The 14,289-nt window shown below is 47.5% G+C and overlaps 1 protein-coding gene across 8 annotated transcripts in view; it reads right to left on the reverse strand.

Moving 5' to 3' along the window:
* ZFHX3 (zinc finger homeobox 3) overlaps window positions 1-14,289 on the reverse strand; it is a 314,781-nt gene that overhangs the window by 96,543 nt on the left and 203,949 nt on the right. For all 8 annotated transcript variants that reach the window (XM_057534462.1, XM_057534461.1, XM_057534466.1 and 5 more), the window contains one exon: window positions 5,072-5,303. In XM_057534462.1, coding sequence (XP_057390445.1) covers window positions 5,072-5,303 — 232 coding nt within the window. The remainder of the gene's footprint in view (window positions 1-5,071; window positions 5,304-14,289) is intronic.

The raw sequence follows: 14,289 nt of genomic DNA on the forward strand, positions 1-14,289 counted from the left end.
AGAGAAACAGGAGGAGGAAAAGGAGAGGAAGGCTGAGGACAGAAACACAAAGCACCTCTTGTCTTCTGGAAGCCCAGGGCACTGATAGAGTGAAATTAACTACAGTTTCACCCGGGAGCCAGAAATGCCTTCTTAATAAGCAAACAGGGAAGCTGATCCTACACACGATTCACCTACGAGAGCTTTCCATCTTCCAAGAGCTTCTGGTCAACTAAGGGGAAGCAAACAGCCGAAGCCAGCAACTGGGAAATATAACCCAGGGGGTGGCCACAACAACAGGCTTTCTCTTCCTTTATCTGTGTGTGGGGATGAAACAGAAAGGCCAAGTCCCAACAAAGTCAGGAGAACACTTGCTCTTGCAGAAAATACACTCAAGCCACAAATGGAAAGACCAGGTCACACACAAAAAATGTTGGGATGCAGTGAACCTCATCTAGTTTGGTTACTTCCTTTTCTCTGAGATGTATAATTCCAAGACTTTTTTTTTTTAATGGGAAGGCCGTGTGTGTGTGCACGCGCGTGTGCGTGTGCGCATGTGTGTTTGTAGCATGGACAAAGACCATCACCCTCGGTTAAAGACAACATAATACAGGACTCAGGCTGCCCACTGATGCAAGGGTGAAGCTTGACCACAAGCAGGACCGTGTAGGGGAGGGTGGACTACTTATTAGCCCATGGTCAGCAACCAAGACTCAGTCCTTTGGTGCAGCAGGGCAGGACCTAGATGCTTTACGTCTGGTCATGAGGCCTCTCAAGAGGTTACAGGGCCCGTGGTGGGTGTAAATCCCGGCCACTGCCACAAAGTTCTGAAGGGCAGAGGAGACCTTCACAATTTCTCCTTCTCCACACTTCCATGTGGGTTGGCAGGCTACGTGGTCAGCCTGACTGATTGGAAAACACGTGGGCTTAAGTTAACAAGTAAGATTTGAAGAAGTGATATTTCTGTCATCCACTGGGAAGAATCCACGGCGGAGTCCACTCCATCAGCCTCAGCAAGGGAAGCCCTGCCCCCTGCAGAAGGCGACAGGAGACTGGGGTCTGAGGTCCTGGGCTGAGAGGAGGAAAGGAAGTTATTTCTGATGGCTTTTGTGTAAAACTTTCTTGTATGTGGATAAGAGAGGAGGAAAGAAAAGGAAGGAAAGGAGAGAGAACACCATCATTTAACCAGACGATGACAGAATACCAGGAACGAAAACCCTAGACAGCACCACCGTTTATACGCGGCTTAGCGTCAGAATAGGCAGGGCTCCCGAAAGGTGCCCAAAGATTCCCTGAGGCCGCCCTATGCTACATGAATGATGTTTCCAGCTGAAGATTAGTGTCCCAATCCTTACGTTCCAGAGGAGAAAACTGGGAATACAGGCATACCTCCGAGATATTGCAGGTTCGCCTCCAGAGCACTGCGATAAATCGAGTATTACAATAAAGCGAGTCACACGAATTTTGTGGTTTCTCAGGGTGTAGAAAAGTTACATTTACACTATACTGTAGTCTATTAAGTGTTCAACAGCATTATGTCTAAAAAATGTATGTACCTTAATTAAAAAATACTTTATTGCTAGAAAATGTTAACCATCATCTGAGCCTTCAGGGGGTCGTAATATTTTTTGCTGGTGGAAGGTTTAAAATATTGCGAGAATTACCAAAATGTGACACAGAGACACAAAGTGAGCAAGTGCTGTTGGAAGAACGGGGCCCACAGACTTGCTCCATGCAGGGCGGCCACAAACCTTCTATTTGTAAAAGAATGAAGCATGTGGAGCGCAGTGAAAGGAGGTATGCCTGTATTTTATTAAGTCTGTGTTTACAAAACTTGAAGCTGATGACCTTCAATGTATTAATTCTACTAGGCCCACAATGTCCCTTTTCTTGAAGACATTCTTCCAAGAAGTTTTTAAGAGTCAATTCCCAGCAGGAGGGAAAAGGATACATTTTAAGATGAGTTATCTTAAAGGAGTTTCTAAAACAGAACCGAGTTACTGTTAATGCCAATATGAGTATTATCTAATAATTTGTCCCTTTTGTCATTAGTAAAGAGTATAAATAAACGTAGCTAGAGCGTACGAGTGGGAGGGGTGCAGGGTTGGGAGGGAGGTGGGTGGAGAGCAAAAACATGACTCCAGGCCAAAGACAATACAAAAGGATTTTGAAATACAGAAAGGAAGTCTATCATCTAGACTAAAGTTGCTCATACACTTCGGGAGGAGGAAAAAAAAAAAACCCTAATACGCATTAAATGAGAGAAACCCAGAAGGCAATGGTGTAAGAAAGCAATTCCAGAGCGACTGCATAAATAGGAGTATTACATTATAAAACAGGGAACTGTCTGTTCCAGTCCATAGACCCCGGGTGAAATGGCAGCCGTACACTATTTAGTTTGGGGGACCTCATTAATAAAAAGGGAATTCTGAGCAGACTGAAAGAAAGAATTGAGGGGCGAAAGGGACCAGCTTTTAGCGGAAGATTGAAACAATGATGTATGCAGAGCTCGCAAAAAAAAAGAAAAAAAAAATTTTAAACCCTGAAATAAATAGGTCTGAGTATATTGGCAGAGGAAGGAGAATCCTGTGAAATGACTTAATAGCAGAATAATAGGGAATGGCAGGCTCAAACAGGACAAAATGCCCCAGTGGGGAGCAGGGATTCCCACAGCTGGATGGCACTGGCATGTCTGTGGGTGCTGGACCCCGTCCCTGGCTCACATGCAGAGCCATGGGGTCAGACACGAAGCACAAGCCCCAGAGATTAAGACTGAACTTTAACCAAAAGAGGCATTTACAATACACATGGGAAGGCACAGTCAGTCTTGCAGTGACCTGTAGGTGACAAAAATCATCCTGGTACCCACACAGTACTTTCCCTAAGCAACAATTCAGACTGACTGCCGGGAGGACTGGCCCCTCCTCTGTGATAATCCTACTCTAGCAGGGGAGAAGCATTCTCGAATTTTGGTATATCCCATCACTGGAGAATCCGGTTTCATTTATACGGAAAAAGGGAGCAAAGCTACAGCCAGGTGATGGAGACAAGAGCCATGGGCAGAGGGGTCCATAAGGGCTCGGGAGGGATGTCTCCAGGAGGAAACAAAGCTAACAGATAAACTGATACAGCAGAGCCTTTGGAGATGAGAAAATATCTACTCTGGCAGAGAGTTAGCTATGAATTAATCATAGGTACCTAGAAAACCAGGGAAAACAAAAAAGTTGTACAAGAAGGTAAATGAAATTATAAAACTCAACATGGCTCAGCTGTGATTAATATAGAGTCAGAATAATAAAAACACTGAATATTAATATGCCCCCAAATTATTAATCATAATGGAAGATGAAGGGAGGGGAAGATTGAGTGTGTAGGGCGCCAGGGTGTGTGGGTACCGTGTCTGTGTGTGTAAGTGTAAGAGAGAGTGCATATGGATTATGGGGGGTATGTGTGTGAGTGGTATGAGTGTGTGAGCTTGCACAATGGCATACTAGTAAAATCCCCATCTTCTGGAGTAGAAAGCCAATAGATAATGTGTACAACTTACCAAAAAAAATTTTTTTTGATCAAGAAATAGTAGTAGAAGCTCGTTAAGAAATATGGAAATAAGTAACAAAAGAAACAATTAAACTTGAAAGGCGGTGCTCTGGGGAATGGGACTGGCGGGGGCTATGCCATTTTTCACAGTAAGGTTTATATAACTTTTTGCCTTTAAAAACTTCATAAAAATGTGAATGACAACATTAGGATTAAAGTCCCCACATGGCCACGACATGTGAGAGGCTGAGAGGCTGCGGTAGGCAATGGAAAGACCAAAAGGCCTGAGTCTGCAGCCCGGCTAGGTCATTCGACAGCATGCCCTCGGAAGGAGAAAGAGGTCTGCAGGGGAAGTTGTGAGCCCAGCGTGTATGAGGTGGCACCCATGAGAGGTCCAGGAAGCTGTGTGAAGGGCATGTGCCAACACCAGGAGACAAAGTTTCAAGAGGCTGGGAGCCGAGGGCCAGGCCTAGTGCCCGGGTGATGACGGCACGTAGGGCAGCCTGAGGACCACGAGCCGGGGTGTGGGGCGGGGGCTTGGGGGGTGGCGTGGAGGATAGTCCAGAGCAGCAGGAGGACAAGAGAGAAACACGTCCAGGGAAGGGCGCTTCCAGAAGGGAATAGGCAGCAATTTCAAAGACCACAGAAAGAAAAAGGCTCAGCACGTAGCCACTGGGCTCGGAAAATCCGAAGTCAGTGGTGACCTTCTCAAGGATGGTTTGATGACGAGAGGAAACGGGCTATGATAGGCTGACGTGTGAACAGGAGATGGACCAACACAGACTGTTCTTTCAAGAATCTGAAGATGCTGTTGGAGAGAGAGAGTGGAACACAGGATTAAGGGAGGGCTTTAACCATAAATCGTTTTTAAAGAGACAGGTGACTGTCCTGTGTTCCCAACCAGAGAGAAAGGGACTGGAAGGGTGAAAAAATAAGAGAGAGGGGAGATTCTACCGAGTGAGGTCCCGGTGGGAGTGCGAGTCACACAGGGAAGGAAGGAGAAGGGGACGGCGGGTGAGAGGACACGGTGGAGGCGGAAGTGTGGGGTGAGCTCCCCTGGAAGGTCTCCCCCCTCTTTGTGAAGTAACAGCCAGCACTGAGCCAGGAACAACTGGGTCGCTCTCAAATACAATCACAATGTTTATAACAAACACATGTTTCGATCTTCTCTGAAGTTCATTCTTACAGACCAGACTCGAGGTCACACACTGCCCATTCTCAACATTGAGCAAGACATCGTTTAGCGTTTGCTTTATGTCGATCTGAACCAAAACACTGAATCTAGAGCGCACCTCAGAAGAATGTGGGGAGAGGGGACAAAACATCGTCTGTTGGCTTGCTCCCTGGGCAGCAGCTTGTGACATCTGAAGAAAAGTGTGGTGCTAAGTTCCTTTAAAAAATGGGAAAAGCAACAATCCCTGCGTGTCCCCTTCAGAACACAGCAGTCACCTCTGAGGCTGGTAATGGACGTGAGGGCCAGCTGCACCAAGCCGCAGCCCTCAGGAGGCCACTGCCCAGGCAGCCCCGGGCCTCCCGTGCTCGCGAGACCACTCACCGGGGTCGGTGGAGGGGCACCTCCGGATGGTGAAGATCTGCCCCAGGTCCTCATCCTCCTCCGGAAGGCCCTTCTGCAGCCGCTGCAGCTTGCGCAGGCTCTCGCCGCGCTGATGCTTCATGGAGCGCACGTGCTGGATGAGGTTGAGCTTGGCCTTGGTGGAGTACTTGCACAGGACGCAGTGGTAGTAGCAGCTCTCGCCCTCCACGCCGCTCTCGTGCTGCTGCAGGTGCTATAGGGGTGAAAAAGAGGGACACGCCTCGGGTAAGCCACTCCAAGCCCACCATGCCCTGGCAGCAGCCCAAGGACCCCTCATGGGGGTTGCTTGGTTTTCCCAGCGGGTCCTTCCCCAGCAGCTCTGGGGCCAACTTGCAGATAACAGAGTGAATGGCTTCACCGGTACCAAGCTGGCTCTCGTTCCCGTCTCCCTCACACGCGTCAGCGTGCTGAAAACGCTGACGGATCCGACCCTCCCAGTATAAAACTGGTCTTCCTGGCACAATAATTAAAGGTTCCTCCTTCCACTCTCCAAAGTGTCCTGCTTTATTTAGAACAGGGGTCGGCAAGCTATGGCCCAAAAGCCAAATCCACCCTGCTGCCTATTTCTGTAAATAGGGTTTTATGGGAACACAGCCACATCTGTTAATTTGTGTATTGTCTATGGCTGCTCTCTAAACACCAGAGTTCCATAGTTGCAATAGAGACTGTTTGGGGCTTCCCTGGTGGCGCAGTGGTTGAGAATCTGCCTGCCAATGCAGGGGACACGGGTTCGAGCCCTGGTCTGGGAAGATCCCACATGCCGCGGAGCAGCTGGGCCCGTGAGCCACAACTACTGAGCCTGCGCGTCTGGAGCCTGTGCTCTGCAACGGGAGAGGCCGCGACAGTGAGAGGCCCGCGCACCGCGATGAAGAGTGGCCCCCGCTTGCCGCAACTAGAGAAAGCCCTCGCACAGAAACTAAGACCCAACACAGCCATAGATAAATAAATAAACAAATTTAAAAAAAGAGAGAGATTGTTTGGCCTGCAAAGCCTAAAATCTTATTATCTGGCCCTTTACAGAAAAAGTGACCAGCCCCTGTTTTAGGGGATGGTCCACATAGTCACCTTACCTGTATAGACTCTTAGGTCAGTAACACAGAGCCAAAGCTGCTGTTTGGCTATTTCACAAGAAAGATGACTCAAGTTTTTGTATTTAGAACTACAGACTATTCGGAGAACCCAAAATTAGGTTTTCCCCTGGATTAAAAAAAAAAAAGACAGAAAAATAAATTTCTCCAGACTAGTTTCCCTGTCAACATCTCAAGGTCATTTGGCTTAGTGCTCAGATGGTCAAAATAACACTCTGTGTTGTGTTTGTGTCAACACAGTACTCTGATTTCAGAACACAGAAGCCCCAGAGCTGCCAGAAAGCAGGCACACACAGGAATAAAGTCTGATGCACAAGACAGTGGAGGCCATGGAAACAGTTAACCGACCCCAGACTTCTGCATTTAGGAGAAGGCTTAAAGATTATCCAAGCACAATGTTTACATCCTTTCGGGGCCTCTTTGAGAATACAGCTGAAAGCTATGGACCCTTTTTATTAGCAATTAGGGAATTGACACGCTCCTGGTATAGGAAGGCCGCCTCCTTCATTTCAAATGGTTCATTTTAGGGGAAGAGGGAACTTTTCTATTGGGTGCACATAAAGCAGGAGAAACAATTCCAAAAAGTTTAAGTGGTTGACCCAAGGTAACCCAGCTAGTCAGTGGGAGAGAGAACTAGAAGCTGGGTCTCACATCCCCCAGCATCCTTTTGGAGGAGGAAGTTCAGATAATGTATTTTATGGGCTCATGTTTCCACCTGTCCGTCCCTCTTCCTCCTCACCCCCATCCCCCCCTTTAGCCCCCAGAGCCTGGCCCAAGGGACCACACAGAGTACACGATAAATGCCTCGGCACTTCTTTGTCCGGCCCCTCTCATTTCTGACCATACTTGCTCTATTTGATGCCCACGCCTGATAAATGTTTCTGGTCCTGCTTGGATATCTTTCTTGTCCACACTATACGGTGACACACTCAGAAAGCACAGCAGTCAGAATGTCCTGCACTCTGCCTAATACTGAAAATACCAGAGTGGTCCTAGCAGCACTTCCTATTGGATGACACGGCTCTGAGGCTCACGTGCTCACATGCACACATCCTATGTTCACGGAAAAAGTGTGAACATTCCAGAAGCACGTTTGGACCTTGTTGGAAGAGGAAATACGAATGCAACAATAGAGTGCTGTAGAAAAACTACACTACTATAATAACTTTTGCTCTGGGGCCAACTTGCAGATAACAGAGTGAAGGGCTTCACCGGTACCAAGAGAGAACAATCCCTTCTGTCCTCGAAATGGGTGATTTAACACACTCAAGTGCAGAGCCTTGGAACAAAGCAATATCCTCCCTCCCTGCCCCGGCGCCGTACTAGCTGTCCTAGAACAATCACAACCAGAAGGAGTTTGAAGAACTAGCAAGCTCAGTGTTAACTGTCAAATTATAACAACTGAAAATATAAAGCTACTTTTCTTGAAATAAATTTGAGCTGATTTTTTTTTTAATCGTTTATCTTCAATTTGCTGCCTCTGACATAAGGCTCCTCACAGAGGATTTCAGGAGTATGGAAAGCAACAAAGCAAAGTTTTCTGGAGGCTGCAACCCTGGGGAGAAGGAGAGTCTGAGGGGCTAGGTGGAAAGGAAAATGATGCGCTTGTCCATGCTCCTTCTCCCCGACTTCTCCACAGGGACCCCCGAAAGCCAAAAACTGCACCAGGATATTCCTGGGAGCAAGAGTTTGGCTTGGGATTGAGGAACAGGAAACTTGTACAGGAGCCAGAAACTGCTGTCTTGGATCACTAAGACCAAAAGAATGACATTTATTAAAGTTTCAACAAAAACTGACTGAATGAAAGATAACAGGGAAAATACCCATGGCATCTAAAGCAGTAAGCTCTGTCGAGGGATTTTGGTGGTATCATGAACTATGAAATCAGAGCAAGTACCATTAATGCCCTAACCCCAAATTCTCATTACTTTCCCATGAAACAGGACTTCCTTGCACTAAAGCTCTGAATCTTAAACATAAAATTTTAATATGGATGTGAGGGTTCTTTTCCAAACAGCTGGGGTTTCCAGTCTCTGAGCCAGAAGAGAGAATAACATGGCCAAAAAGTGTTGGATGGGAGTTGTCAGATGTCAGATGTATTTTGTCCTCAAATCCATGGGTTCCTGGGTGACAGGGCTGTATAAATCCTGAACTAAAATAAACATGATACTGGGGACTCCTGTTTAAAAAATAACTGTATAAGGATGATGTCCCCAAACCACTACACCTGACTCATGGTGGTCAGCGGCAATCTCTACTGCCACCAGGAATTCTTCTGTCTGCCACGTGAGAACCATTTTGGAAGGGAAATGGTTACATGCTACAAATGGTAGAGAAACGAATAAAAGGAAATGTGGAAAACAGAGCCACGGCCTTTCCCACTGATCCCGGTGCAGGGAACATTTAGGGTCCTCTCTTAGAGACTTGCACAGAAGCATAATTCAAAATTCCAAGCTTGCTTTTGCACTCCAAGTTCATTCTTCAAGACATACACACAAAAATCCAGAATAAACTATTTCTCCATCCTAGGAAACACCTGCTTATAAAGGTTATACCTAACCCAAACTTCCACTCACAACTGAAGTCTCTTGAGGTCCACCTGCATGTGACAGCTCCTGTTCTCACCACATCTTGTAAGCTCGGTAATTCTCAGGCTGTCCAATCTCCAGCAAACGGGGGCCCAAAGCGAGCAGCAGGGTCCTGGGTCCTGACTTCTATGACCTACTCCACAACATCTGGTCATTTCCGAGGCCTTGAGTGCGTCAATGCCCTGACCTTGTTGGCCAGGCACCTTCTCCTTCCCAAGATGCCCTGGCCCATCCCCAGAATTCCACCCTTGGAACCTGCCTAATAAGACGCAGCAGGAGGGGATGGGGCTGCAGAAGCCGATGAGGACTCCACGGGGCAAGCCAGTCAGCCAAGGACATGCTTTCCCTGCAGAAGAGAGTAGATGTTTTCATCTGGAGAAAGAGGGAGAATGATTTGTTCCTGTCCCAGCTAATTAGAATACCCTCAATTGGGATCACAATGTATTTAATTAAATTCACTGTAATATATGGAGAATCCACCAAGGCACAAATCCCAGTGGAACACTCAGTGGGGGAGCTGCCTGCCTCCTTTCGGAGTTCTTGCTCTCCTCTGCAGGCAGGAAATTCTTCTCCCACGCAGATACTGGACTCCCCCAACACTCTCCCCCTCACAAAGGCTGCCCATCCTTGGGAAGCAGGATCCAGGTCTTGTTTGGCTTTTTCCATTTATTTCTTTACTCTGCACTCAAAAGATTCTTAACTGCTCACCTCTGTTGGGTCAGGTGTGCAGTTGAAAAAAGAAAAACAGAACAATAACTTCAACTGTGGTTAGTGTGCTACACGTGGACCCAAAGAAAACTGGCCACTGAGCCCATCAAGCAGGGTTTGGTTTTGGTTCAATTCTAAGCATCTACAACACATGAGACACTATGTAAACACATACACACACACACACACACACACACAGACTATGCCCTACCCTAGGGCATGACCCTGCAGGTAATAAGGCAGTGATGGTGGTGACTTGGCAGACAGGCCAAGGGATATAAGGAGGGCACCCCTCTATTGTGAATACCATGTGAGAATACACCCTCCAGCTGGACCGGTGAAAATCACTGGCTCACTCAAGAAAAATCAACATCTACCCACCAATGAATAATGAATAAGCAGGACCAACTAGTAAATCAAGAAAGGGAGATCTACCCAGTTAAAGAAGAGTGGCAACCGAGGTCCAACCAAACTCACTCGGTTCAGCCAGCCTCTCCTATAACCCTGAACCCTGAACCACCTAGGGTTTCCTTGTTTTCCCCCAATCTCACTGGCTGTTTTTTAAAGTGCCTGCAAAACACTGGGTTATATGAACTGCAAGTGTACTGTTGTTTCCACCGAAAGAAACTTCTACACGTGGCAAGAGGATTTACTTCCTGAAAGCTCAGAGAAGTACAAGGACCCACAAGAAGGGAATAAGTATCCAGTGTGACTCATAAATGGAAACAGAGAAAGAGCCCAACAAACTCCAACTTCTCCAACTGACCACCGTGCGGCAGAAAACAGACTGTCCTCACAGCAATCGAGTAGCAACTGGATTCACACACACTAGGTGGGCAGCACCTGTGCTGGAAATGAGCAAGCGGGGCTCCCTCACACTGGTCAGGGACCCTTTCCTGTCCATCTGTCTGATCCTGTCGGAGCATTTATAATTTAAAACGCTCGTCCTGTCCTGGTTTAGCTGGCAGGCGACACTCCTGTGCGCCTGACATGGAAACATCCAATGTCCCACGTCTTCCCTTCTGGGTCTGGTTCCGAGGGAAGAACTCGGAAAAGAAAAGACCTCAATACAACAAGAGGCGCCTTGAATAATAGGCCTAGCACGTGAGGCCGAGTGCAAAAAGCAAATTAATAATTAAAAAAGAAAGGAAAGGAGCCAGCCCGCGTTATTTGTGGGATTCCACCCCATTAACATGTTGGGCTCGTCCACCCTGGCCAACGAATGAAAGTCCAAGAGACGAAAAGAGGGCTCTTGTTAGAAAATAATTCATCGTGAAAATCAAAAAAATGTGTTCCTGTTACTTGTTTCCCAGGAAAACTAACCAAGTTCTGTCAGAGGACATCGATTTCTATAAATCTGGAGGGGCCCCGGCTCCCTCCTCCTCCCCAACAATAGGAAACTTCTAACATCTGGTTCTTCATGCATGGAATGCAAAATATTGATCAGGTTTTGTCAAAGCCTCCCCTTTAAAGGAGAAATGGACAAAGTACACTCTGACACACACACACACACACACACACTCACAAACGAAAACACACGATTCACAAACGAAGGTTCCTCGGGGAATAATAACTGTTACAATGAACACACGAACGCCCACCCCGCTCACCACATCCTCCCATGGATACAACGCAACTGTACTCAGAGGGCAAAGCAAACAGCGAAGCTCCCTGACGGGGTAAAGCAGCTCCCAGGCAGCCCTCCGGGCAAGCGGCAGACCAGACACCTCCCGCATCACAGAGAGAAAGCCCCACGGCGGGCGTCCAAAAAGGCCCGACACGCCTGTGGAGCTCAGAAGTGCAACCCGGCACAGGCAGGGAGAAGAGCCTCTCAATCCATAAAACAGAGGTCCCCAGTGCAACAGGCTGCTGTTGCATCAGGCCTCTGGAGGGAAAAAACTGATAACCACAGCAAGCCCGGGGCTTGGGGTGAGGACTATGAAAGTCTAACCAACACTTCCAGTGAGAAGGAACAGGAAGATGAGGGTCCGGAGCGAAGCTGCTAATTACCCAGTAAGATGAAATAAGGAAGAAGGAAGCAGGTGTTAATTCACCATCATACCCGTGCATGGCATTTACTGCTGAGGAAGCACCTTCACACATTTAATTTTCTCATGACACCCTGACGTGGGCAGCGTTTGGCTCCTGTCCTTGGAGAAACCCAAAGCTCCAAGAAGTCATGTGACTCCTTGCCCCCAAGGTCCCACAGAGCATGGAAGAAAAAGGATAGGAACCCAGGGCTGGAGGCCAGGCCCACAGCTGCCCAGCTACACTGCAATGACCACGGGGTGCGTTCTGGAACACAGGACTCTCCAGACCTGGGTATTCACTTTGAATGCCTAAAAAAGAAATTGTTTCAGGTGTAATGCAATCCAGAATGGGGGTGGTTAATTTTTTTAATCAGGGGTTGTGTTACAGTTCCAAATTTAATGTCGCATTCTTAGGAAAGCTTCCGGAAAGTCAACCTAAATATATATGTATTCTCTGTTTCATGTTGGCTTTTCACCCACTCATGCCCTCATCCTCGGCACCTGTTAATTTAGTCCTATTTCACTGCAGGAGCCCAGCAGACAGTGTAAGATATAAGCCCCAACCACCATTTACAGGGGAACGTGAAAGGAAGTAAAAATATTCCCTTAGATCAATCCATTTGCGTTGCTCTGACCTATTTTCCAGTTTCTAGGCCAGTCTCCTCACGCCCTGGAACAAGCCATGACTGTTCGCTCTCAGCATCCGAGCTCCAAGGCCAGAGTCAAGACTTTCTAGCCCTGCATCTCTTCGCTTGCATGAATGATATTTCCTCATTCAAAAGTCTCAAGATGAATGTTCCTTGAGAGAAGTATAGTAAATTCTAGGGAAAAAATAAGCATAAATCTGCAATCTATAGGTTGTATCGGCCTTGGCTTTGAAATCTTTTCTAGAAAAATACAAGCATGGACTCTTGTGGAATGTTGATGCCATCCCTAACAGATTTCATTTCCCTCTGCTGGGAAAACTCCAGAAAGGACTGTGGCATAACTATACACAGAGAGGAAGCTGATAAGGTGTGTAGGAGTCCTCCCTAAGGAAAGGGCCCATCGGAGCCTGAGGTCTCAAGCAAAATAAGGGCTAGTTTCCACGACGGGCAAATGGGCATCTACATAAGCTCGGAAGCCAACGGAGGTATGTGGTGGGGAAAACAATCAAGCAGGTCCCACAAGGCTAACATCAAACTGACTATCCTCCAGGAACTACCCAAAGCTCCCTGGATCTGAAGATCAGCCCTTCACTAAGGGCACTGGTAACAGTGAGTTCATTAAGATGTGCTTCTTCCCTTACGCTACTTTCCAGCTCTCACAGGTATAATACTTTCCAGCTCTCACAGGTATAAGTCCCCACACAAAACAAAGGCCGCCGTATATATGCTACTCAAGCTGGTCCTCATTCAACTCCATGTCACACTGTTGTCATAACTGTGGTTTAAGGTGAATTCTGGATTAAGGCAGGCCAGGGAAAACCCTCCCTCTGTGCTCCCTTCAGCAAACTACACACACGGGGTGGGCCTCCGTTGCCTCATCTGCAATGTTGGAACAATAACAGAAGCTCCTCATAGCACCACTGGGAGAGGTCAACGGGATAACTCATACGAAGTGTGTAATACAGTGCCTGATGCACGGCTTGCCTTCAGAATCAACAAGGCTATTATTATTACTATCATTATCTTTCAAACTAGTTAAGCTTTGGGGATTAGGAATAGAAATGAATGTCTACTGAATTTACCTATTTGACATTTCCCTCCTTATGACCAATCTATCCTGCCCCCTCCCTGGGAACCACCCCCCCAAAACTACCCCCCAGGGCCAAAGAAGAATCCCTTGTTGACAATAAAGATACTGCGATGCACAGAAATTATAAAATAGAGGGGAAATTGCACACACACGGGACCGACTTCTTCCTTACAAGAGGTGCTTAATTTTTATTTTAAGTCCCTTGCCCAAGTCGTGCAGCTGGTGCAGGCAGAGCCAGGATCACACCCCAGGTCCATGTCCTTGCCACAGAACCCCATCTGTTCTCTCTGGATCTCTCTGCCCGCGAGGTGTCAATATAATGAAAATCAGAACCCTTGCTCTTTTATCACATCTGCCAACATCCCAGGTGAGAACCAGGAAAGGAGAACTTTGCTGAAAAGGCTGCAGACATGGCGCCGATTCCCCAAATCCGCTCTGAAGGATTTGCTTATTTGTATCTCCAACCCCATGACAGTCAACACAGCAGGAAAAACATACTTGTCTGGTGGTCAAAACAGGTGCGTTACTTCATCTGTAAAATACAGATGTTTATACTTGCCCTGTCTTCCTTGGAGGCAATTTTAAAAACCACATGAGCAAACAAATGTGAAGATCACTCGGAAGGTGTGAAGGACTACCTGAATATCTGGCACAGGCATCATCTCTCTACCTTGAGACCAGATTTTGCTTCCTCACCTCTGATTGGCAGGTACACTGCCATGGGCTTGGTGATTAATGATGCAGATGTGTTCCAGCTCAGCGGTCCTCTAACTGGAGCGTGCATCAGAAGCACCTGGTGGTGGCGGGGGCGGGGGGGGGGGGGTGCGTCATGCCGCAGAGTGTCGGGCCCACCCCAGGGGTTTCTGATTCACCGGGTCTGGGGTAAGGATGGAGAATTTGCACTTCTAACAATCTTCCTGGCGGAATGCTGACGCTCCTGGTCTGGTATCACACTCTGAGAACAGCTGCTTTGGACAGCAACTGCCACAGAACAGAGACCTAAGTCAGAATACATGGAGACATTCCCC

The sequence above is a fragment of the Balaenoptera acutorostrata genome, chromosome 19 (assembly GCF_949987535.1).
Source record: "Balaenoptera acutorostrata chromosome 19, mBalAcu1.1, whole genome shotgun sequence".
Classification (NCBI taxonomy): domain Eukaryota; kingdom Metazoa; phylum Chordata; class Mammalia; order Artiodactyla; family Balaenopteridae; genus Balaenoptera; species Balaenoptera acutorostrata.